General features: G+C 35.9%; 1 protein-coding gene across 6 annotated transcripts in view; it reads left to right on the top strand.

The window, feature by feature from the left end:
- STRN (striatin) overlaps window positions 1-26,436 on the top strand; it is a 67,031-nt gene that overhangs the window by 33,260 nt on the left and 7,335 nt on the right. For 2 of the 6 annotated variants that reach the window (XM_027898859.1, XM_027898865.1), the window contains exons 6-16: window positions 3,768-3,903; window positions 5,761-5,896; window positions 9,497-9,607; window positions 11,914-12,000; window positions 12,555-12,698; window positions 15,692-15,828; window positions 20,228-20,403; window positions 21,404-21,451; window positions 22,130-22,251; window positions 23,085-23,252; window positions 25,384-25,524. In XM_027898859.1, coding sequence (XP_027754660.1) covers window positions 3,768-3,903; window positions 5,761-5,896; window positions 9,497-9,607; window positions 11,914-12,000; window positions 12,555-12,698; window positions 15,692-15,828; window positions 20,228-20,403; window positions 21,404-21,451; window positions 22,130-22,251; window positions 23,085-23,252; window positions 25,384-25,524 — 1,406 coding nt within the window. The remainder of the gene's footprint in view (window positions 1-3,767; window positions 3,904-5,760; window positions 5,897-9,496; window positions 9,608-11,913; window positions 12,001-12,554; window positions 12,699-15,691; window positions 15,829-20,227; window positions 20,404-21,403; window positions 21,452-22,129; window positions 22,252-23,084; window positions 23,253-25,383; window positions 25,525-26,436) is intronic. The other 4 variants (XM_027898861.1, XM_027898860.1, XM_027898863.1 and 1 more) reach the window with 4 other exon arrangements.

The raw sequence follows: 26,436 nt of genomic DNA, 5'->3' as shown, positions 1-26,436 counted from the left end.
CGCTGTCCTATCCGTCAGTAGTAAGATGGAAAATCCAGCAGCGTTAACCTGACTATACTCACCTTCTGGCACTACTTATTGTTATGCCTGTGACAAGCAGTTAGTCCTGTTGTACTTAATCATGTGCAGGCAGGAGTAGCAGGTAATCTCTCTGCCCCAAAGAATTTCCTGTCTAATTGGATATGGCTATTGGAAAGGAGAATGAACAGTATCATATAGAAGATCTTATATTGGTAAATGATTTTTGGTTGGTTGGTTGGTTAGGAAGTTCTAAGTCAACTGGAATGAAACCCTCAGAGAAAGAAGTTAGGTGCTGGGGAAAAAACCATGCAAGAGTGCTGCTGCAGAGTATGACTGAGAAAGGCACAGTGAGAAGGAAATTCAGAGCAAGCTGCTGAGGAGCACAGGGTTGGAAGTCCTGCCACAGTCTGGATGCTCTGTGCTCTCTGCTTTGGCAGGTTCTCTAGCTGATCCTGCTGTCTGGGGTTTCTGACTTGTTCTTCTCCAGCAGTTTTTCTTTAGACCATATGGCTAGGGAAGAAGGAAAAAGCCATCCTAAGTTCTTGCATTTGGAAAATTATGTTCTCCCTTACATATGTGGTGATCTGGGACAGTCCAGTAAAAAGAATTGTCCTTTTTGAGATATTTTTGAGGTTTTTGATCTCTGTTTATTTGCAACAGGTTATGAACCTTGCCATAGTCTTGCCTCACTCATGGTTTTCCTACCACAGTTCGTCCATCAGTCCCCGCTTTTGGAGCTCCATTCTATTGTTTTCACCCTTTCTTTTTCTGGTAATACTCCAAACCACAAAAACCCTGGTAATGTTGAATTGACTTTTTTTTTCTAAAGTGGAATTTAAAGTAATTTCTTTTACACCATATCTCTGAATATATTTTTGCCACTTCTGCTTTTTTATGTTGCTTTGTGAATGACCCCGTAAGAAAAACAAACTAGCCAGATGGAAAATAATGAAACAAGCAAGCTTCAAATTGCCATCAAAATACATAACATAAATTAGCTAAGGCCAGACATTTTCTCAAGTACATTTTACATTATTCCCAAGTGTTCATGATGGCAGTAATATCTAAAATGCATTATGTTTATGTGGTGCTAAGGGATGAAAAATAGCTAAATTATTAAATTACTTTGATTTGACTGCGAAGCTGTATTGGGGTACAATATAGCAAATCAGCCCTGTCTGTCAGCTTGAAACTTTTCTCCTTCAGAACGTTTGAATAATTTAAATATCCTGTCACTTCTGTTTTCTTTTTCTGGTTCTTAGGAATTCTTTCCTGGAAGTTGTGCCTTAGCAAAATAATATTCTATGTTACTATGCTGACTTTGTAAATTTTTGTACTGTGCAGGAGTTCTGAAATACATGATAAATAAGCTACTGTGTTTCCCAATGCATGAGATGCCTTTTACCCCTCCCCCTCCTGTAAGTGCAGGTACAGGATTATGTATATATCCTGCCCACTAAAGTCTGTAATAATGAATAGGACAATTGAATTAAGACCAGTTACTTAGAGAAGATATAACCTGTTTTGGTAGTCACTTTGAACTTCAGTGTGAGAGATCGTGATTTAAGATCACATGAGTACAGAGCCAAATCTAGGTATGAATTACTGAAAATATGTGGACCTGCAGAAGGATATCTATTTCTTAATAATAAATAATGTTAGTTGACATTTTATATTCTATGTTTGGTATTAGTTCATGCATTGCTGTTTACTAGAACGTGTCTGATAGCTGCTATTATAGATCAACAGCCATAATGTTTTTACATGGCATATTTTTACATGGAAAAATACAGAGGAAAAACAGAAATACAGTTGTGGTTGGACGATTGAGTCTACTAAAAGTAGACCAGAACATGCAGAATTTGCTGAAAGTGAAGAAGTTAGTCAAACAAAGCACATTGCAAGTTTTGTCATATCAAGATTTAGCTGTTGGAAACAACAAAACAAAAGTACCATCAGATTTCTATGAAAATATACATTATTACTTCAGATTCATGAAGTGTTATAGTCTGCCAAAGTAGTGATTGCTTAGGGAAGAAGAAAAATATTAGTGTTTTCAAGTTTGTTATAGAAACAGGAGGGTCAAAATACTGCAGGAAGCAGAGCAAATTGGAAACACATTTGAGATTGTTCTTATCTAAGCTAGGATATGAAAAAGTGGAAGGAATATTCTCAGAAAAACCAATGACCATGAAAACATGCTGTACATCATGGTATATTGTGCTACTGTGTATGAAAAATTTCCAACGGCAAGTGAAATCTCTGTTGGTATTTTTGGGACATAAAGATGAGTAAATGAAAAAAAAAAAAGTGGAATCGCTAAATGTCTTAATGAGATACAGACATAATGGGGCTATGAAGAAGCATCTCCTGACAAATAATGTCACGTAAGCATAGAACTGCTGGAGCAGAGACTGCGTAAAGAAGGAAGTGTGCTGCTTATCATGCCTTATTGCACATCAAAGCTTTTGCCCTTGGATGTTTCCTATAATAGACCTTTGAAAAGTGTTACGAAGAAACACTGTAGTAAGTGGGTGATGGAGGGATGATTAGGTGTTTGTTTACACTGCAGGGAGTTTTACAAGGCCTTACTATACAGGCGTGTTAGTTGATTGAACTTTTTGAAAGGGTCATAGCAGAAGCAAAATGTAGCTGAAACAAGGCACTTGCTGGTATTAAGGAGACTGCACAAGACAGTTCAGAGTTACAATACCGAAAAGAAAGAGAGAGACTTCTATTATTTCAATGGTTGTGAGAATCAAGATGACTTGCATTTAATGATGAACTATGAAAAACAGACTACTGATTAAAGGTAAGAGAACAATAAAGCTTGTCTTCAGTGTTGTAAAGCTATCAAACAACTACTGCAAGTAGTTGTAACAATTCAAAGTGAATTAATTTTTTTTCACCACTTTATCTTTGAGGGTTGATGGAAAAGTGCATTTTCTGCATAGAAAACACAGAACCTGTTGATATGTTTGGGACTGTTTTATTTGTACTTTTGTCAGAGTTTTAATAATTGTTACAGTCTTGCTTCTTGGATTCTTCCTCTTCAGTTTGTAATATAACAACCCTTATGCTTCCTGTTCTGAGGCACTGCCTAAATTTCTGCCAGTACATTTGTAATTTTATCCAATCTTCATCAGTTTCCTTATTTGTTTAATGTAAAAGTCTATGTAAACATTACTTAGTCATCAATGATATTTTCCCATTATATTGTTTTACAGTGGCAAATTTATCATATCTCAAAAGGTAATGAATAGATCTAGAGTTTGGTGTTTCCCAGCAAGACAAGGAGCATCAGCTAGCAGCAACAAAATTTTCCTGTGCCCTGATGTGCATGTGGGAAGCAAACTTGGTATTTGTAACTCATGTCCTTGTTGCTGAGGCTTTCAGTGATGGCATATCAGTATTGGTGTTGCTTTTGGGCACGTGTCAGATGAATGTTGCTTTAAAATGCTTTTTGAATAAAAAATTAGAGTGTCTATCTCGGTAATAGCTGCCAGATGAAGAATAATTGTTGGCTATAATATAATAGTTTTGCTGGTTCTAATAATATTGTTTATGTCTAATGTGTAGTTGTTTAACCACAAAAATTTATACTTGTTATAGGCCATTTTTACTTGTAGGCTAATTTTAGTCTCATATGTTGTTGGACACAATAATACAGAAGAAATTGGTAATTGCAAAAGTGACTTTATAGTGATTTATTTTGTCTCATGATGATGGTTATTGTTGTTGTTTAGGAAACCTGAATTGACTGACTCTGCCTCTCTGCTAGAGACGTTCAAGTTTCTTGAAAATGCAGCTGCGGAATTTAGTGACGAAGAAGATGAAGAAGATATTGAAGGAAGAGAGAAAACAATCATTGATACCGCAACAGTGAGTGGAAAAAAATAATTGAAAAAGTTACGAAGAACAGAAAAAGTGAGATTAATGAGATGCCTATAAGCAAAGTACATGACTGTGTATGTACACATGCAAATCATTAATGCATCTTTACGATGTTCTGTCCAAGCATGTGTGCATAAGAGGAATTATATATGCATTTCTGACTTTGTGCATACAAGTTAAACTTTTCCATCTAAGTTTGCAGAAACGTATTAAATTTTTTTATATTTTCTTTGAACTGTTCCAGTACTATTTTTTGTGATATGTTGGAAACAATTTTTGAAGTATCAGATGTCCTTTTTTTACAATTTTCAGCTTAGTTTGAAGGTATCGGTCATGATGTTACCTGTCAATAATGCACTGATTTTTGAATATTTATTGAAAAATTCTTGATATTTAAAATGACTTGTAGAAATTTGTCCTCGTAGAATACAGAACTGAAATACATTTCTCTTTAAATAGCTTATGGAAGGAAGAAAAAAGTATAGCCAGAAGAACTCTAATGTGATTAATAAACTTTTTTCATTTTGTTCAGTGAAATGCCTGAACCTACCTCCCTTGTGTTCTATACTTTGCTATATGTTTTGTTCATATGATGACATAAAATAGATACATGCAATCAGTACTCAGTTTTATCCTTTTAAAAATTAATATTTATTCAGTGAGTTGCGTCTCCTAACAATTGAAGCAGATAAGAGTTATGAGGGATGTGATTATTTTTGTGGTCAATTTTAAGAATTAACACACTTAAAACCTCATCAGTTTTACAGCGTTTTTCAAGAGGATCTTTGTAAACTGCTTCTTGTCATCTGTGGGCTGTGACCTAAGGTCGGAGGCTCTTGTGTAAAATCTTCTGTAATACAGTATGTTCACTAAGCCTGCTGAAGAAATGAAGCTTGAAGTTTAGAATTGCTTCAGGTTTTGAAGTATTTTCATTATATTTAGAGGAAACAGTCAGTCATACTCATGAACTATGGGATGGTGTCCTATGTACTGAAGTCTTTTCAGACTGACCCTTATCAAGGTTCCAAGTCAAAGTATTTTAATATTTTAAATTTTCTTCTATAGAAATGAAATTTATGCTATGGTTTTCAGGTATCATGGCATCACCTGTTAGTCAAATAACTGTAAAGCGTCTAGTCCATTTTGATTGTGGAGGGAAAAGTAAATTTATTGCAGCAAGCATTCAATGAGGTCTTTCATTAAAGTGTGTATTTTTTTCTTTTACCAGAATTGGCTTTTGAGTTTGGAAGGAAAATGTAGTTTAGGCACCATGTTTAAATAACGATAATATCTGAGAAAGTATTCAGGGTGGAATGATTTGCTAAATCTAAGCAAGTTAGCTTTTGACAATTGTGGGGTTTTGGATTTGGTTTTTTATTTCCTAGACCTGTCTTTTGGTCCACATGTAGAGTGATTTCAGAAGTGAGAGTTAGAAAGGCCATTTTCAGAGAAGCAGAGTAAGTTTGGGTTTGCTGAAGTCTTTCCTACGGCATTATTGGTTTTTTGTTTGTCAGTTTTGTGTGTTTTAAAATTAGTTTTAGGGGAAAGTTTGTACTTTCTGGTAGTAGTAAAAGATAGTAATGGTCTAGATCAGTGTAGATTCATTATCAGTGATTGATTATTGATGGTCACAGGAAAAAAGAACTACAGACAAATTCCATTTTGACTTAGAAATTGGAACAAAGTCTGCATACTATTCCACATTTGCTTATTAATGTGTACTTTTCTGCTTCCTCCTCAACTTCCTGTTTGGGTTTTGCATAGAAGACAAGACAGTACTGCTCGGTATAAAGATGTGTGTGTAACTTAATTCAGCTTTTTCTCCTGTCCTTTTTAACCTTTCAGATTGTAAGGAAAAGAGTGTTATCTGAGAGCAGTGAAGACAGAGATACAGAAGAAGCTTTGAAAGAGTTTGACTTTTTGGTTACTTCAGATGATGGTGATGGGGAATCGAGAAGTTCAGGAGATGGAACAGACTGGGGTAAGGAAATTTAATGCATCGTATCAGGAAAAAACCAAAATGTGCTAAGAATATTTTGATTGATCAGTTGAGAGCTCTGTCAGGATCATAGCACCTTTTGAGTATTTCTGTAGTAAATAATTGGCAAACTGAAGTTCTTGACAAAATATTCTCATTTTTCTGTACGTTGCTTTAGTCTAAGGATTCTTCATGGTTTATGCTTCTGGTAATTTTGCCTTTCCTTGAATACTAAAGCAGGTAGAATTTAAATTTTATGAGTGTTGATTCAATGTGTTTTTGCAATTACCCATACTAATGAAGGGCTCTGATGAAGCAGTATTTCACAGTTATGAAAGTTATTTTGTCTTCTTTGCTTTCTCCAGAGAATAATGTGAATAATGAGTCATAAAGGCTGAATTACTTGTACTCTTATTGTGGATTAGCAATATAAATGCTTCAGTTGCTCAAACTTTCTTTTATAATTTAGCAGAATAATTTATCTTTAAGACCACTACTCATTGAGAGACATTTTACAAACTGTTCTCTGTCTTTTGAGGTTTATGTTCCTGCAACCCAGAATGCCAGCATCCACTTTACCTTGACATTATTATTCTGCCTAAACCCCTTGTGTAGGGAAGGGAAGAAAGAAGAAAACTGGTTGAATATCTTGATGGGGAATTGTTTCCTATTTAAGCTGCTCTGGAAAGTCTTAAGGATAAGTGAATACAGAGGGAGCTGTTGACAATGAATGGAAAATAACTGAGCTTTATAATGGACCTGCAACTGTGACAGACCAATAAGCCATGGTAGCTGTAGCTCTCACGTGACCATCAGCTATGAGATGCTGCCTTTTACTGAAACCATGTCAAACTCCTGGCTGTACTTCAAATTATTGTGTGATGTAGTCTTTCTGCTTAAGAGGATGTGTTGTAATATCATTAGATATAGCAGTCAGTATTCTATTCACAAAAAAAAAAATTAGGAATATTACTCTTTTTTATGATAAAGGTTTTTCTGATACTTATCTTTAATATTAAAATTTTATTCATTCATGCTTGGTAAGTGTAGCTATTGCTTGTGTCACAGAAAAGTCAGTGTGCCAACAGGAACTTTGTGTTCTCAGATTCACACTTCTGGTTTATTTTTACTTTCACTGATGAAAGCTGAGCTCAAATGACCCTAAGTCTAACATTAAAAATAAATTGTTGTGAAAAGTAGTAGTCTAGAAATGAGTTAGAGATTTTCATGTTTTTCAATTGCTTGTTTCACAACCTGTGTCTTTTATGGTAACTATGTAAGACTAAGCTTCTTCAAAGAACTGCCATAATGAATCACTGATGTTACTTAAGGTGTAACTGATGTTGTGTAGTGACGTCAAAAGCAAACCAATGAAATTCTTTCTTTGGATCCCAAGTATCAGTTATAGTAATCTGTTGAACCTATTTAGCTTGAAAGGTCCTCAGATGTGTTCAGGTAATATTAAACTATAAAGCCCTTGAACAGGAGTAGTTCAGGATCCACTTCAGAAATTGAACAGAATCTGTAGGACATGTGGGAAACATTCTGGGACAGTCCGTAGAAAATTAATGTATTAGATATTTTACTGGCAACAACACAGTCGAATAAAAAGCTATTTAAACTTTTTTTTTTTTTTTTTCTGGAGGAGAGGAAAAAAAGTCTGTCCAGCCAGGACAATTAAAACTTGAAACCTAATCCCAGAAAGAGTACATACTTGTTTCTCTGAAGCCTGATTTTCTTATACCTTTTCTGAGTTCTTCATGCAGATTTTGATCATTAGTGGTAATTGGGGCATATGTATTAAGAGGACATGACTTAGCCTATAGACTATTTTAGAGTCCCTCTTCAGCTTAATAGTACCTATTTTCATAGCTTCTGCAAAGGGTTTATGTGGCTAAAATTTGTGTCTTGAATTAGTTTGTCACTGATGAATACAGGATCATGACTGGAGAGTTCAAAGGAAGGAGGAGTCATCTCAAAGAGAATTTTGTCGTTCTGTGATGCGAGTCTAAGCAGAGTCTGTTTTCTCAGTTGCCTGTACATTAGGTAGTTATAGGCTGCACTAAGACACTTTTTTTTGCTATTACTTAACTCTCACAGTAGTCTCAGCCCCTCCTTGTAACTCATTTGCTCCAGCTGCCTTAACCATCTTAGTGGCTCCCTTAGACTTGCTGCAACTACACTAATAGTGGGTACTCAGCATTATACCTAAAGGGTTTCTCAGTATTACAGATATTATACTGAATGCAGTACTCACAGGTGTGGTCTCACAAGTGCCAGACAGAGGGGAACAGTAACTTCCCTCATTGGTTACGTTGTTAATGCAGCCCAGGATATGGTTGATTACTTTTCCTGCAAGAGTATGCTGCTGAATCCTATTGAATTCGATGTTGATGGAGGATTCCTAGGTCATTTTCAGCACAAATCATTTCTGACGAGTCAGTGCCTGTAGTAACCCATCTCTGGTTTTTGTCTTCTGTCCAATCACAGTGACTCATTCAGATTGTGATTGATAGTGCTGTGCTTCCTCTACAGACATGTAATTTCTGCAGCTTAGTCTGAGGATAAGTTTATTATTGTTCATATTTTAAAAAGGTCTAGAATAGCTTGCTGCTCTGCAAAGTAAAGTTGGCCTGAAAGGAATTAATTTTTAAATAAAAAGGTTGGGATTTTAATGAGAAAATAAAGCAAAAAGTTTAAGAATTTAAAGAAATTTTGTACTGTAATGGTCATGAAAATAAATATAAGTATGGAAAAGCTGTATTACCTCCCCTCCTCTTGCAAGTTATTTTTCTAATCTGCCTCAGTACAGTCTCTCCATATATGGAAAAAATGACTTGGAGATTCGAACTCACGTAACATGTTTTGTTCAAAATCTCCAAATACCGTACAATTGGAAGGATATTTCTTCTCTGTATCATGTCACAGGGGAAGCAATTTGAGAGAAATATTTAGAAAAAAAAAAACAAACCATAGAAAACAAAAAAGGGGATTTTTTTTTTTGTTAGACATGCTGAAATATTTTGGTTTTTTTCCAAACATTAATAATTCAGACCTTCACCTTTTTTGTGAAATTTTGTGACTTTAGTGCTTTAAGATTTTGTTTAAACCATGGTGACATGTATACTATGTTCCAAAATTATTTAAACGTGCTACTGCTTTGTGTAAATTATAACATAGCACAAAGGCAACGAAATGAGAATTTGAAATGCAGTAATGCAACATTTGAGTTGTAAAGTTATGTTGACGAGTAACATAGCTGTTTCTTCTAGATACAGTAATTCTTTCCCTGGAGGAAAGAAATAAATTGAAAAATATGTCTTGATTTATTATAAAGTAAATGTTGCTTACATTGATGAACAGCTATGTGCTTGGTTATAAGAATTAAACATTAAGTTTCATCTCAATTTTTTATTAAGAAAATTCTGAACAAATAGAAGTGGAATGTGAGTAGCAGTTTTACAGCTTTCACAAGCTTGATGCTATTTCTGTCTGTTTAAAATAAAAGACAAATGCCATTGACAGCAGCTGTTGCCTCCTTCAGTGGAGATCACTTGGTGACATTATTGAAAAAGGATGTTTCATTTGTTTCACTTTGTTTAGAAAAGGAAGACCAGTGTCTCATGCCTGAAGCCTGGAATGTCGACCAGGGAGTTATAACCAAACTCAAGGAACAATACAAAAAGGAGCGCAAGGGGAAAAAGGGGGTGAAGAGTAAGTGGAAAACATTGCACTTTAAAATCATAAATCTCACATCTTTCACACCCTTAATTCTATCTCTCTTTCAATGTTTTCCTAAAATTACTTACTCTTTTACTTTGCTGCTCCTGACTGCTTTCCTGTTCACCAGTTCTCAGGGGTTGAAATTAATGACAGACAATCAAGTTACACGATAGTTGGGGATTAGATATAACTTCTTCCAATCAAGTGTTGGATTAGTTTAAAATTCTTACTTTGAGCATGTTTTATACTTTTGTTATTCAGCTACTTCAATTGTAAAAGGCATTGGTTTAATAGTTCACACTATATAGAAGACTTCAGAACCCTTTCTTAGCTGGAAACATGCCAGTTTCACAGGAAGAGTTAAAGTCTGGTATATAAATAAATACAGAAACCAAACTGGAAACTGTCGAGTATCCTATTAGGTGACAGTGGGAGAAAACAGGTTAATTTCTACCCCTGTTTATACTTAACATTCACAACATGAAAGTCATGCTATCATCATAATTTGTTATGCAGGGCTCGAAATAGGAAGCAACTATGACCATCAGTTTATTTGTAAATCACAGGATTTCTTTATTGACTTTCATACCTCTGTGACTAACCTTTAAAAAAGTTGGATATTGTTATCCAAACAAAAAACATGAAGAGTATCTGAAATACAGTTTCTAGCCCTGTATTATTTTTTTGTTATATTTCTTGAAATACAGATATATTTTGTAAAATCAGGGGGTTTTGATAAGTAAGCTTTAAAACTTTTTGAACTCAGATGGAGTGTTTAAAATGAAACACTGTATTCACAGCTACATTTCAAACATCTAACCATATTGAGAATTCATGTGTGAAAGATGTATATTAATAATATTGCATGTAGCCTGATAAGAAATTTGAGGGATGTTTCTCCCTTTGTGGGAAGATGCTTATGAATACCAAGCAAATTCTCACTTCCAAAGAGATGTGCATAATGATGTAGAAGTGTCAGATCCTCACATCATTGAGACTGACTTGTTTTGTTACTTTTTGTATTGATACTCTGATAAGATCCTGCTCAGCAGTTGGTTATGTTGCTGAAATTGTGTTATCAAATACACAAACTCAATGTCCTTTTTTTCTTTTTTAATTAAGTAAATAATTACTATGCTTTAAATTTCTCAAGAGATATTTTTGTCATCTTTGGGATCATTTAATTTACTGGAGTTTAACTGCAAGTCTTGCAAGAAGCTGAGCTGGCCAACTAAAATGTTCATGTTCCATAAAATTGATTCTAAATTTCTTTATAGTTAAGATAGACAGGGCATGCCAATATATGATTTCAGTGAAATTGATTTTTATAACTTGTCTGTTTTTTTTTTAAATATACAGACATGCTATGTAGTTCAGGGTAGTAGCTGTAGGGTTAACTTAGCAGAAATTATTTAATTAAACCATTATAATCCTATTCTTGAACAGCTGTTGAAAATTTTTATTTTTTATAATAAAACTTAATTGTTAGTATAGACATAGATGTTATTGGAACATGATTTATATATTTATGAGAAAAAAAATCATGATATGAAGGCAGCACTTGGACATCCAGTGCTCCTTTATGAAGATAACTACTGCTCAGTACTTTCACAGTACCTTTTGGATTGATTTGATTGGTTTGATCTTGGAAGACAAAATGGTTTACTGCAGCAGTGAAATTAAGCATCTTTCCATGGACAAACCATCATTGGAAAGGCATCAATGCAGAAAAATCAGGAAGAATCACAACCTGTTTTCAGCTATTCATGATAACGCACAATAGTGAAGAAGAATTTGAGGAAGGCAGTCTGGAGAAAAAGAAGGGACTTAATATTTTGACAATAATTTCATTAAGTTTGTTTCTATGACTTTAATCCCATCATACATGGTGCTTAGACACTGAACTGCTACTAAGTAAAATATTGTTTTTTATAAACCAGATATTATAGAAAACAATCTTGCAAAATCCTTCTTAGTGTTTTACTTGATTGAGTAATATTTTGGTGACAGAGAAGTTAAATACAATTTAGTTTATTATCAGTCATTATGGTTAGGGTGCACAAAGTAGAGTTTGCAACTGCATTAGTAAACTTACGATTTTGCAAGGCTGTAGTAAACATTCCTGTGAAGTAGTAAGAGAATAGAATCATAAAATGGCTTTATGAGAAAATACATATATTGGAGTACACTGCTGTATTAAAGCTGCTTAAAAATAGCTGTATTATTTACTGGTCTAGGAAAAAACATAATGGACTATGGGTAAGACATTTTCCCATTCTTAATTAAACTTACAACAGGAAAAACTACCGAAGATATGTTTCAGCCTCAATCCTATATAAAACAGTCAAAACAGGGATGTGGGAAAATGATGGAGCAAAGCACAGGTAAGTGTCGAGAAGGGCATGGGTCTTCACCATATGTAGCTTCAGGAAGTAGGCCAGTGAATCCAGTTGCATTTATATTTTAATTTAAGTGTAACTTTTTGGATTATATAGTTCACAATACTACACTACTGCACAAATAAATTTAAAATAATAATGTTATCATAAGAATATGCTGCGCAAAGTACCTGATGCATCAATTCTAAAATATTCACAGATGTCAGCTATTGTTTTAGAAAAGTAAATATTCTGTTAATCAGTATGACTCAGTTGGAGGCATTCTTCAGCATCCCATACAAGTAGCAGTATGAGTTTATACATATGGGGAAAATTTTGCGTTCTCAATTCTCAGTTGCTTCTATCGCTTTCTTTTCAAGAAATTCATTTCATGCTGGATGATTAGTTACTGCTGAAAATAGGTGCTCATTAGTTTTTCTGTGGTAATGTCATAATGCAAGGTAGGATCCATTGTTGCATGTGCTGCTGTAGCGTATCTAAGTAGTGTCCTCGTGAACTATGCATAAACCATTTAATTTTTTGGTTTTTTTTCTGGTTAGGGCCCAACAGGTCAAAGCTGCAAGATATGCTTGCAAACTTGAGAGATGTTGATGATCTCCCTTCGTTACAGCCATCTGTTGCACCTTCTTCTAGGCCCAGTAGCTCAAGGCTCATTGAACATGAGATAAACAGGACGGATGAAGGTAAATATTAAAGATGTGCATAACACCTTAGCAAAGGATGGATGTTGGTAGTTCCTTCTTAAAGATTATCCTCTAAGACTTTCCGAGCACTTTAGAAATTCCAATTCAGCATTTCAAGTTCTGTCTGAGTGCCATAAATGGCATTCTCATTTCTTCTTTCTGGTCCCTATTAGTAAGGTCAAGACACCTGCAACGGGCAAGCTTGGTTGAGTAACTTTGAACACGATAGAAAAAGAAAAAATAACTTTTTGGCTTTGTAATATGACGATCTTTTGTTTGCTCAAACCTGGCAGCCAAGTGGGGAACACAAACTCTGAGGACATAAGAGCATCTTTTTTTCTCCCCATGCACATAATTTTAAATCTATGTATGTATATATACACACATACATACTAATGTGCACTTTTTTTAAGTGAAAGATAGAGGCTCTGCAGGTAAACACAGGTGGCTAGCTATAGCTTTTAAATGCTTGTGGTGATTATGTCGTGAATCATACAGAACTACTTAGAGCTTGCCTCTGTATTTATTTCCATAATGTGTTCCAAACCTTAAAAAAATTCTGAGTATGGAAGGCCACATATCTTTGCAGTGAAGCATGTGGTTATCTTCACTAGGATTATGTCTGAAAAATGTTGAACCAGCTGTTTGATTCGATGTTTGAATGCTGTAATATGAAGCATAATAACTTATAGTGTGTGAGGCTATATTAATTTGTCGAAGATTATATTGCAGTCTTCCAGTGCCTAAAGGGAGCCTACAAGAGAGCTGGAGAGGGGCATGTAGTGACAGGACAAGGGGGAGTGGCTTCAGACTGAGAGAGAGCAAGTTTAGATTAGGTATTAGGAAGAAATTCTTTACAGTGAGGGTTATGAGACACTGGAATAGGTTGCCAAGAGAAGTTATGGATGCCCCATCTCATTAAGTGTTCAGTTCCAGGCTGGATGGGGCTTTGAGAAATGTGGTCTAGTGGAAGATGTCCCTGCACATGGCAGGGGGTTGGAACTGGATGGTCTTTAAGGTCCCTTCCAACCCAAAACACTCTATGATTCTGTGATATCACATGCCCTATTTAAATGGTAAACTCATGTTTTGAAAAATGAGCAAAACATGAGTTCCACTTAGCAGTCTTTCAGTGAGTGTGAAATAGTAGGTCGGCCAAGTTATAATTAAGATGCATAAAAAGTCCCGGCATGTGGCATAGTTACCAAAGATCTCAGTAGTTCTGTTTCCTTCATGCTCAGTGATTTTCTTTATGAAAGAAGGGGGTAACTTAGCAACGCTTGGGGAAGTGGAGGAATTTTTTGTTGAATGTTTCCTTTCCAACTTTTCTCACATGTACTAAGAGCTATCTTAGCAGAGCACTATTTTCATGTCCTTTCAATAACATGTTTTTTAATTCAGACACTCAGATGCACTCTCACAAAAAAAAAAAAAAAGGACAGCTGATTGTTATCAGTCTGAGTTCGGTATTGCAAACTATGAGCTGTGTATTCCTTTGTAAAGCTGAGACACCATGATATTTTTGGCATACAATTTTTTTTCATTCTAGTAACTCTTCAGGTTTGATGTCCTGTATGTATTGTGTATTGAGTGGAATATTTCATCATAAATTCAAAAGAGAAAAAGTGAATGGTAGTGTAGACTTCAGGGTGAAGAAGGTAAGAGGTGTTTGTGATTAAAAGGTAATAACTAAGAGACCTGATCGAATGGTAGAGCTTGAAAGCCTTTTTTATTCAGTTGTAAAAAGTAGTGGAAAGCAAACAGAACATGCAATAGAGATGTGAATGTGGAATGGGAAGATTAGCTTACTTTATGCTGGGTGAACTGAAGGTGAATTGGATGGCATCTGAGCCTGATGCCTTTGGTACAAGAGGGAAGCAAACTGAACAGATCAGGCTATTGATTGTAAACTGCAGTTTTTTTGGTTTTAACTTAGTATTGGTGCCATTAGACTTCAAAAGATGCTGAGAATGAGGTGGCATTTCCTTCTCTCTCACCCTGGTCCAACAGTATTTACCAAGGCTTGTATTTAAAATGGAGCTAAAAGGGGAAAAGATTGTAATTTTCTTATAAAACCATTGTAATTTATTATAAAACCCTTGTAATTTGAGACAAAAGGTGTATAAAGATCAGTGAAGTTTCTTGTATCCAGAAGATAACACATTTTCATCTATACACCTTTTGTGCTGTGTAGGCTTGGAGACCTATTGTACAGGGAACTTGGTAAAGGCAAGCTTTTGAGTTGTACTACTTGATGCAGAGCCTTATGTGGTATAAGTGTATGTGCTGTACTCCTTAGCCTTTGATCCTACTGTTTCTAGAGAATATGCCCATGGATGTGTTCATGTTACAGTGATGGGAGCTCCTATAGGCTTGCTATAGAAACTGTTAACTAGTTAGTTTGGATACTGCTAGTACAAACATGGAATTCAGTGCTGAGTAGCCTGTTTGGTAATTAAACTGATTTTACAAGTAGCGATGAGTTGTCAGCTTCTTATCGTATGGCTCGATTGGAGTGCATGTAAACAGCTTCATTGTGGACGTGCTTTTGGGGGTGTGTGGATACCATGTTAGGAGGGAAGGATGCAACTGCTCCCACCAGCTATTCTTATATGCATTTTTGTTGCTTCTTCAGCGCCTATTTGCATATTTTGTAGCAGAGTTGGGAAGGGTCTGAGCTGTTCTGTGTTACTTGTGCATTATCTATGAGCGAATGGTAGTGTCCTCTTCCTGCCTGTGGCTAATTGCACTTACTGTCCGGAGTCATGCACACCTCAAGTGCAATTATGTTCACAGGATGCTGTTTATTGGTAAGTACAGTGATTATCTTTAGAACAGATATTTTTTTAATGCATCTCCATATATCTATTTTCCCCTCAGCTACTTGAGAGATGTTTAGCATTTTGAAAGTGGAAAATGTACTTTTGTTATTCAGTGTTGTATAAACCCAAGTTTCAAGATTTTTTGCTTTGTTTTGTTTTGTTTTCTTGCAGTGGAAGCTTTAACATTCCCTCCTTCTTCAGGGAAATCTTTCATCATGGGAGCAGATGAAGCTCTTGAAAATGAGCTGGGTCTTGGAGAACTGGCAGGCCTTACTGTAGCAAATGAGGCAGATTCGCTGACTTATGATGTAAGTGGTTATTATTGGTAACTCAAGGTCTTACTGTCTTTTTGTTGAAGGCGGATGCAAGTTACATGTGTGTAGACTCAGCAGAAAACATTCTCCAGATAAAATTATGCTGCCAGAGGTTGTCACAAATTTTTACTTGATAAATCTGGTTTTCCCATACACAGCAGCCTTCAAGCTCTCTGCGAGCCCCTCTCCTGCTCATGTGCCTGCCATGTCATGCGAGTAGTTGAAAGTAAATGTAATTAGTTATAGTGATATATGTGGGTATGTGTAACCCCAGTGACTCTGAACAAATATTAGAAGTCGTACAGCCAGTAGTTTGAGAGAAGTTTATGTCCCTTCTGCACGGTCTCCATGGAGTTTTGGGCCCCTCTACTTCAAGAGGTTTTTAGAGAAATTGTAGGGAGTCCAGCTCTTAGGAGGCTGAGAAGTGCTCAAATAGCAGTCTGCAGGTATTGGAAGGGTGCTTATAAGAATCACAGAGCCAAGCTTCTCCATAGTGCCAGGCATTAAAACAAGAGGAAACAATAGCAAATCATGGCTTAGGAGGTTCAGGTAAGACACTGGGGGAGGAAGTGTTATGTAGGAGGTGACAGTGAAACAACTGACCCAGAGAAACAGTGGAATCCCTCTCCTGGGAGGTGTTCAAGACTTGGCTGGGGGAAGCTTGTGGTTTACATTGGCTGGTGTGGGCAGTAGTCTCATTTCAAATGGGAAACTGGACCAGAGACTGTTTAGGAGGGTATTGTGGCCAGCACTTTTGTATGTGTACCCTACAGCTTGTTTTTCTTTCACTTATTATGAAAAACTTTTCTTAAAATTGCTTCTTTTCAGTCATACATAATTTTTGTCTGTATTTCTGATTTCTTGGGAAGAGGTGCTTCACATATTACTTTAATAATGTGCTCCTTGTGATTTGTCAGCTTCAGAGCATTGCCCAGCTCTATCTAGGTTGAGGGATTTCAGAGATCATTTTCAGTGTTGTGTGTTGGTGAAGAATCCTACCTTTCAGTAAATCTGACCCTTAAGTAATCACCATCTGGGATTTTACTATCACAAGTCAAGTCTGAGACTTCAGAAATAACCTACAGGTCCTTACTTTGAAGTTCTGCCCTTGTATGTACTTGTAAAGCAATAAATTACATAGTTAATAAAATTTTAGACACTTTTTGAAAGTGCTACTGCAGAGATGCGCTCTACTACTACAGCAAGTTTCTGAGCATGTGATGTGTTGTGAATCATCTGGATTGCAGTGACACAGAACATTTCTGCTAAAATTCAGTATTTTAGCACGATCTCCTAATTTGGGCTCAGTTCTTAATTTTTTTGCTAATCTTCTCTAATTATGCCTTCAGAAAGGCTTAAGGTGGTGTACAAATAAATTGCTTTTACAGGTACACCTAAAACTTAGATGCTGAATTTTTAAATTCAGAGGACATGACAAACCTAAACCATCTGAATGAGATGGTAATGCTTTCATTGCTTGACTTCACTCTTCAAGTGTCCATATAAACTGTTTTGTTTGTTCATGTCTCCATATCCTGAATTAACAGCTTTCATTTCTGGAATTCAGCATTTCTTTATCCATTCCTATCCTATCCCACATGGTTGAGAGTACTGACTTCTGCTTGTTCATTTTTTAAATGCCTTTATGAAGTCCTGTGATCAGGAATTCATAGTCACGCTTACCTCAACTCTTACCTTTTTCTAGTGCTGATGATTAAAAAAAAACTAACAACATTTACAAAGCTACTCACTATTGTCACTGTGCACTTCAGTGAAGCAAAATGAAAGCCAGGTTTTTCTATTGCAAGTTTCACTGGAACTTTAGCTTACAGATAATGTTTCTGTTTTGGCCTATTTCATACCTTCTTCCAGCTGCCAAGTGTGAATCAGGAAGGATTAGTGAAAATGTAGTATATTATTTTTAAGTGTCAATTTTGAATCATATGGACAATAAAGTTGAAAAACAATGTACCTCTTTAAATATATTTGGTCTCAAGAGCTGCAAGCACTTTCCCATTTTCAGTCCTTTTCATCCCACTGACATTTTTACTAGATTCTTTTTTTCTAAAACATGGCAACATTAGCCTACTTCATTTCATGGTTTCAGTTTCTACATATTGCTTTGACTGTCTGTAAATTAAAGAATGGTTTTCACTCGGTAATGAATATTATGAATTTATTACTTGAAAGAGACATTTTTTCTTTTATGAGTAAGTTTTTAGAATATCTAACAAGGTGAAATTTTCCATTTTGCTAGCCTATACTCACAAGTTTATCTTTTCTTTTTCCTTCCTTTCTACACTGTTGTCTTAGCACTTTCACTTTGGTTGGTTCTGTTTTTATCTCTTGTCTTCTGGATAGATTAAGTGGCTTATTAAGGTCATAATAGAGGTTTTGGACTTTGCAGTAGTCTCTTGCTTGATTTCATACAACTTTGAATGAGAGAAGTGTCTGGAATCCTACTTGCATGTCCTTGCTGTTTCTGGAGGTTTTGATTTGTCTGTGTAGATGCAAATATTATTATTAGTGGCAAATATAGATCAGGTGCTAATTTTGGGGTTGAACATCCCCCCCAAACTACTTGTCAAGTCCCAAATTACCACACAGTTTCATTTCAGTGGGGAGAGATAGAAAGTTTCATTTCAGTGGGGAGAGATAGAAGGAGGTTGGCTGTTGTGTTTAGTAACCCAGTCTCTCACAGCTTGAGAGAGACTGGTTGGTGGAGTGACATGGTGCAGCGAGGTAGGTGGTGCATCAGGACTAGGATCTGTTTCCTCTGTTGCTGGTCTGCTGGCTGGGACTGCTCTCCATCTAAGTCCCTCTGTCTACTTCCCAATTTATGAGCTAATCATCTTGGACTCCTTTGGAAGGGCACCTTTGAATAAATGAGAAGCAAATGAAGACTATTACCCTGCCAGGACTGGAATTCACTGTTAGGCCACACAGGTGTCTTTGTGGCTTTTGCAGATGTGATGCAGGACCTGTGCTGCTGGTATGACAGCTGGAGGGCAGGCAGGTTCCCTCTGTCACCTGTTTGGCATTGAGTGCCTGTGTTGAGGCAACCAAATTCTTCTCCAGATATCTATGAATACTCTGTACATCTTGTACCCTTTTTGCTGAGACTCTCTTGGCCAATCTCCAGGAAACCTGCCAGAGCTGCTAACTGTGCAGTCCTGCCCCATCCTTGTACCAGCTCGAGCATTTGTCTGTTCCCTCATTGAGCCAACTTGGCTCAGTAAACTGGCAAAGGAACTGGCTTGTCTCCCTGAGCAAGGCAGTATATAATTACTAAGAAAGACTAAAAGAAAGACTAAATCAGCTCCTTTCTCCTTGTTTAAAATGTATAGAACTTCTTAATTGATGCGTATTTTTATTAGTTAATCCAAATGTAACAAAACCTAAAAAAAAGTGCTTCTGTTCTTAAATCTCCTCTTCCTCTCCCCACTCCCTAGAATAAAATGTAGATTCTTGGATAGGCTCAAAACAGTTGTTTCTTCTTTGCAGTTAATGATATAAATTATTTGGGATTATTTGTAGATTTCAACATAATAAAATATCAGTACAATTGTTTGTTTTCTTGGTTTTTCATAATCACCATAGTTATGGAAAGGTAAATTTAACTTATGGCATTGTTGACTGACAGAGTGAAAAAGTCTGTTTAGCATTTTGTGTCAACATTTGTTCAGAGGAGCAATATTGGAGTAAATGTTATTTCTTTTAAAAGGCTTTCTTTTTGGATCTTCTGAAAGGCATTTATTGCCAAATAATTGTGTCTATATACATGTAGCTTATCACCTGCCACTTATATTCTTAGTGTGTAGCCAAGTCTTTTTTGCCATTTTTTTTTTTTTCCTTTTCTGGCAACCTTTACTTGTTTTGCATTATTACAGAGCTTTAGTTGCCTTAGATGAGTAAGTTAGGTTGTGTTCCTTTCTGTGCTTCTAGAGTCTTCTCTGTTTCTCTCACATCTTTACTTCAGAGGTGCCATGTCAGTGGTACTTTGGATATTCAGGGACCGCCCATTGATTGAGTCAAGCCCAGTGTTAAAGTGAATGAGCTAGTAGGTGTAGATCAAATTTCAAGTACCTAGCTGATTTCATTTAAATGTCAGTGCTTTTAAATTGTGTAATTTTACAGACATGGGAGTATTTCAGATTTGCATAGAACATATTACTGTGGACACGACATTACTTGTTGTATGGAATACATCTACCTTTATTCTCATTTTGAATTATCTGGTTAGTTTTAAGTGGACTGTTTTTCAAGAGCAGGTTGTTTTGAGAAGTGGAAGAGGTAATTTCACATCTTCTGAAAATGCCAAACTACATTTTTAATGTCTTCCTTTTGTTGTGACTTCCATATTAATTACAAGTTTGGCATTTTTTTTTATTAGATAGCCAACAATAAGGATGCATTGAGAAAGACTTGGAACCCCAAATTTACATTAAGAAGTCACTTTGATGGAATAAGAGGTCTGGCTTTTCATCCGGTTGAACCAGTCTTAATAACAGCTTCAGAGGACCATACATTAAAAATGTGGAATTTACAAAAAACAGCCCCAGCAAAAAAGTAAGATTTTTTTTTTTTTGCTTTGCTTCAAGAACAGTTTTAATTTATGAAGAAAAAGAATAATTGTAGATACCACTTCACGGGATGGCCTTTGGAGTTCATGGAAAGTGATCCTTGACTTTAAGAGTAGGAAAACGAGCTCATGGAGTAGCATTGAGGCTTCTAAAGAGTGCCGGAAGAAATCCATGTGTGTTCCTGGATGTATTTTGTTTGTGAAAAGGAAAACCATTCACATTTTTATATTTTCCTTGTAGATAACATGACAAATTAATTCACTAGTGAAAATATTTGGATGCAGCCTGTTAGTGTGCTTGCATGTGGATATAAATGTAGAAGATGCATTTTTATATATATGCATATGTATGTACACACATACATGCATATACATGTGTACAGCTTTAAACTTTGACATGTTGCCTTTGTACACTGTCTCTTGTGAGTTGCTGAGGATTTGCAGAAATAAGAGCAATTTGGTAGCAGAGCTAATAATGGTAATAGTAAGGGAGTACGTCAGACCTTTGAGGAGGACTGGTCTTCCCTCAGTCTGTAACAAGCACTGGATTGATAAAGTCCAGCGCAGCAAATTTTGAAGCAGTTTGTAACTGTGCTACAGCATTGGTATAAAACAAGAAGTCCAAAACTTTGCTTTAATAGGGATTTGGAGCTCCTAATAATATATTACATGTGATACTGATATATCTCCACTCCATCCCCACCGCTGGTGTAGCTACCTACTGGCTTGATTGATCTGTGAGAGTTTATGAAGTACCTTGAAGGTCTTTAAACTGAAAAAACAAACCAAACAACAAATCCTATCATATTTTGAAAGACTACAAATAGTTCCTAGACATGTGAAAAGTTGTTTTTGGGTGAGGAAGTTGTGGAGGAAGCACTGCAAAAGGTGTAACAGTGATTTTAAGAATTTAACAATTCTGGCACGTGTTTGTAAAGCATTGTGTAAGATCAAATACGTGTTAACATTTCCTTGTACTTTATTTAGGAGTGCTTCTCTTGATGTAGAGCCAATATACACCTTCAGAGCACATAGGTAAGTATTTCCTGGGAAATATTGTCATATTTTGAGAAAGATATGATTTTTAAACAGAAACAGAATGGTTTAAAAGGTAATTTCCACCTTAGCAGCTACTGATTTCATGTGATGTCTTTAGTTCCCATTTTATCTAAAATGTCTGCATGTGTCCATCTCCCTTCTCCATAATTATTTATATCTGAAGCTGAATACACCACAATTTTAAAGTGAAAACCTACAGATTATACAGTTCCAGTTTGATTTGGTGTTCTGTTCATTATTGCACCTCTTGCCTTTTTTGTTAGATATGTGCATATGTAGAAGGAAGCTGAAGAAGAATGAATGCAATGAATTTAAATCTACTGAAATTGTTTAATGAAAGAACCTTAGATCTTGTACAAAGGGAAAAGGAGCTGCTTATGCAAAATAAAAAACCCTACCATTTGGAAGTGTGACACTTTTCATGTTTCGTGTGCCTGATGATTATGTTGTCCTGATTGTAGTTATGTTAACGAATACTGTGGTGGTCTTTCTGTGGGGAATGTTGTAGCTTATGATTTCATTATGTGGAATTTTTGTTGCAATCTGTGCAGCAAGGGAATTGTATCTAGCAGGGAAATGGGAAGGTTCTGTTGACATTGCATTTCACATAATGAAAATGTTAATAGTAAATGTTTTTTTGGGTGTTTCTTCCAGTGGACCAGTGCTCTGTGTGGTGATGAGCAGTAATGGTGAACAGTGTTACAGTGGGGGAACAGATGGCCTTATCCATGGCTGGAACACAACCAACCCGAACATTGACCCCTATGACTCTTATGGTACGTTGCTGTCACACACACCAGTGAAATGATGTGTTCAGTGACATTAATGTTATGTTGTTAAAATAGGGTGCTTTGTAGATAATGCTTATTTGAAAGTTTAAAGGAGCAAATTGAATGTTAGCTTTAATTACTTAAAGTAAATTTTTGCATTAATGCTGATGCTGGTTGATGAGAAGATAAAATGTTTTAAAACGTCTTAAATTTTAAGTGGCTTAATTATTCTTAAAAAGGTCTTAATTTCTTCACAATTTTGAGAAACAGCTAGATTCAAAAGTATAGCAAATGTGTATTTTAGTGTTCTTTTCTTTGACAAATTTCTGTGTAGTTAGATAAAGAGATTTAATAGTCTGAGACCAAAGCTGTTAATGTTGTCTGCAAACATCTAAAAAGGCACAGTTCAGTAAGATTTACCAGATCTGAATGGATGTCAACCTTTTTTCTAGATTTTAAGTTTATTTTTCACTCTTTAGCTTCGGATGCAGTTGGCCTCAAAGCTGACTTTTGCATGAAAGGGACTGATGTACCATTAATGGCTTCTTGAAAGTGAAACACACTGAAGTGTGTTTTTCCGATTTCTATACTGTCCCTTCTGCTGAAGTGTTGTGTTCCTTTAGCTGCAAACTGGGTAACTGAATAGCACATATGCTGATGAAATTCAAGCATCTTAATACCAGAATAATTGAGGCTTCTATATTGGTATGACATGACTGACCTTGTTTTTTTTATGGATTTTGTCTCCCTAAGGTTGGTGCATAGACACAGATCGAGATACAGCTATTGATGTAATTCAGTTTTGTTTTGAAGTGTGTTTTGTTGTGTTTTGTTCACAGATCCTTCTGTTCTAAGAGGTGCTTTTGTAGGCCATACTGATGCAGTGTGGGGTCTGGTTTACAGTGGAGCACACCAGCGATTGCTGTCCTGTTCAGCAGACGGCACCATACGTTTATGGAAAGCTACCGAAATTGCTCCAGCTCTCAATATATTTAATGATAATCAAGGTACAGAAAATTGCCTTAAAAGTTCATGAGCATTCCTGCTCAGACTGACATAAGTTTGGTTACTGAATAGAAATACTACTTGCTTTTTTTTGCTGGATTTTATATCCTTATGAACGATTTGGGAAGAGTAAATTTTGGGACCCTGCTTTTTTGACGCTAGCTGAATATATACCTACATACATGGGGACAGACACATCTAAAAGCAACTGCTTTAGATGATCTGCTAATGTTACCAACACTGTGGAATATAATGTATCAACTCCATAATTCAGATTCAAACTGAATTTCCATTAGGCCGGTGCTTTTGGTTTTTCCAGAATAAAAAACCCTTTCTTCCCCTAATGAAAGTTTAGAGTAGCCAGTGCTTTATCTCAGACCAGTGTTATTTTACCTTCCAGATTTGTTTCTTGTGCCTCTAACACAGAGATTCTAGTTGAATTTCTAAGTTTGCACATTAACTAAATAGATAACCTATTGATCCTAAACACTGCTAGTTGAAATAATGTACATCTTTGGATTTAGTTACAGAAATGTCTTGCACAAATCAACATCCTACTGTTTAGAGTCTAATTTCCTGAACTTGCTGTCTAAGTGCTCCAGAATGAGCTCACTGATATTGCCAAGTTCTCTTAGAGCTGATGGTCCTAAAGACAGCCCATGAGCTGAGAGAGTTCCTTGGCTCTTCATAAGCACTTTGAGGCAAAATAAACTTTCACATAACTCAAAAGACTTACCAAGTTACGGTGTAAAGCTGGTCAGATATACCATTACTTGTTATGCTATCCTGAGCAAAATAGAAAGGTTTCATATATTTTAGTTTCTGCAAAAATATGTTTCCAAAGGTCTGCAGGATTCTGTGAGAAACTTAACTGGATTATTGCCAGCTTGTCTATCCGCCACTTTGAAAATTTCCTGGTAGCTGTTGGGTATTTTTGGGAGTTGTTTTGTTTTTAATTATTAAATTAAGGGGGAGAGAGGACTAGTCTTACCAAAATTGTGAAATTCAAAGGTCTTCCTTTGAAACCCAGTTTTCATATGGCTTATTGATAACCTTCAACAAACTCTCTAAAATATCTGGCACTCGTCATTTAAGTCCTTTGGATTAACCATTTTAGGTCTCCCAGGAAGCTGCAGATCAGCATATATGGCAGTGGTAGAAAAGGTCACTTCAGAAACGATGTGTTTTCTTCTCCTCCAATCCTTTTTTTGCTCTTTTTGGAGTACCTCTAGATGAGTACCACCATTCCTAAGAAATATTCCGGAGATCCAAAAAAGATGTTTCTCCCATGAATCTTTAGAGAGTTCAGAGGGACATGATGACATTTCTGTGTTATCTGAATCTATAACCTTAGATTGCTTAAAATTCAGTGTCTCACTCTCTATCTTTTCCTCCTCCTCCTGGCATCTGTTGCTACCAGTGTTGTTCTTTCAGGTGGTGAACAGGACATTTGAGGAGAAAAATCCCAAGGGATGTATCTAATACCCAAGCTTTGCTGATTTGACCTCCTGTAGTGTTCAGATAGCTACAGTGTAAGGAGGTCAGATATATATCACAATAGGCAGGATGGACAAGGCTTTGAAATATGAAATGATAATGTATTTATATAAGTTTTTATGATGACAGTGTCAGGTATAAAATTTGCACCTTGAGAACTTTGGTGGATTTTTTAAGCTCTGATTTTACCCAAGATGATGATAATGATAATAATGATAATGTTAATAATCTGTTATGTCGCTGGTTTTACCATTTCAATTTCATGTCATTTTACTTGAGGAAATGGAGTTATTTTGTGGTTTTTGAGAATTGCTGTTACACTTAAAGGAAGGAAAAGGGGCTAGGGAGTTCTTACTTTCTTAATTTCCAAATAGATTTCTGCCCAGCTGCAGTTCCAGATACGGGATCTTGGTAAAGAATGTTGTTGATACACATGTCCAAAAAAAAGTAGGATTAAAATAGTGATCATACAGGGCAATCTATTTACATTGGCATAATGCATGTTTTAAAATGCAGTGTTTCCTTTTGTAATCATGGTCCTTTAGATGTTAAAGTGCTTACTGATTGGGGGGGTTTTGTTTATTTGTTTGTTTTTTGTTTATTTTATAACAACTAAATCACTACATTGTTTTCTAGAAATGGGAATCCCTTCCTCGGTAGATCTTGTGAGCAGTGACCCAAGCCTCATGGTAGCATCATTTAACAGTGGACATACTAGCATTTTTAACATGGAGACACGGCAACGAATTCTTACCCTGGAGTCCAGCGTGGATACAAGTATGTACCAAAAAACCCCAAATTGACCAAAGGGAAAAAAAATTGCTTCTTTAAGATTGATACCGTTGATAATATTTTCGATGTTTCCAAACATGAAATCATGTTTCATCATAAATAATAACATGAATTATGTTACAAACTGTTTTTTGAGATGTAATATTAAATTGTTACTGCTACAACAGACTTTGTGGGTATTTCAATAGCAGAAAATTGCATGTACTTTTGAAATAAGGTAGAAGAAACAAGATCACACTGAATTGCTTTTCAAGAGACAGTAGCACAAGGAAAGCACATGTTTCTCTAGTACAGCTCAGTGGTCTTTGCAGCTTCAAGATTTCTTTTTTCTCTTCAGTACAAAGTTGCAAAATAGAAGTAATATCGGGAAAATATAAAGTTGAGTTTATTAAAAATTCAGGAGGGCGTGTGGATTCTTTTTTATTTTTCCTCAGAGGTATCCCTTTTCAAAGATTTCTTACACTCTTGACTCATTTGGGCTTGGGCTGTAGTTGAAGTTTTCACTGCAGGAGAAAAGCAAAGCTCCAGTGGAAGAGTGTTCATTGACAAGGTCCTGCATAATGCCTCGGATCACGGCAGTGGCCAATATGAGAAGTTTTAGAGGATACTGTGAGGAGCCTGCTATCAGTAAATTATTTTACCGTGACATAAGAAAGGAGACCAACAGTTTAATATTCAAACCACAATGGTAACTTGATAACAGTATAATTTTTTTTAATTTTTATATTACACACACACACTGAATGTCACTGAATTCTACTGGTTAATTAGATTTTTTAAAAGGACTAAGTCCTTCTTGTTGGCTTTGCTTGTCTATTTTAAACTAGTTAGATGCCTGTCATTTTATAAGAGGGAATAGAAAATGTCATCTCCCTTCTTTATGTTATTCCTTACTGT

Source organism: Empidonax traillii, unplaced genomic scaffold (assembly GCF_003031625.1).
Source record: "Empidonax traillii isolate 1590-97213 ecotype Southwest subspecies unplaced genomic scaffold, ASM303162v1 scaffold626:size867168, whole genome shotgun sequence".
Classification (NCBI taxonomy): domain Eukaryota; kingdom Metazoa; phylum Chordata; class Aves; order Passeriformes; family Tyrannidae; genus Empidonax; species Empidonax traillii.
The sequence above is the reverse complement of the archived record's forward strand: the minus strand, read 5'-3'. Positions and strand labels throughout refer to the sequence as shown.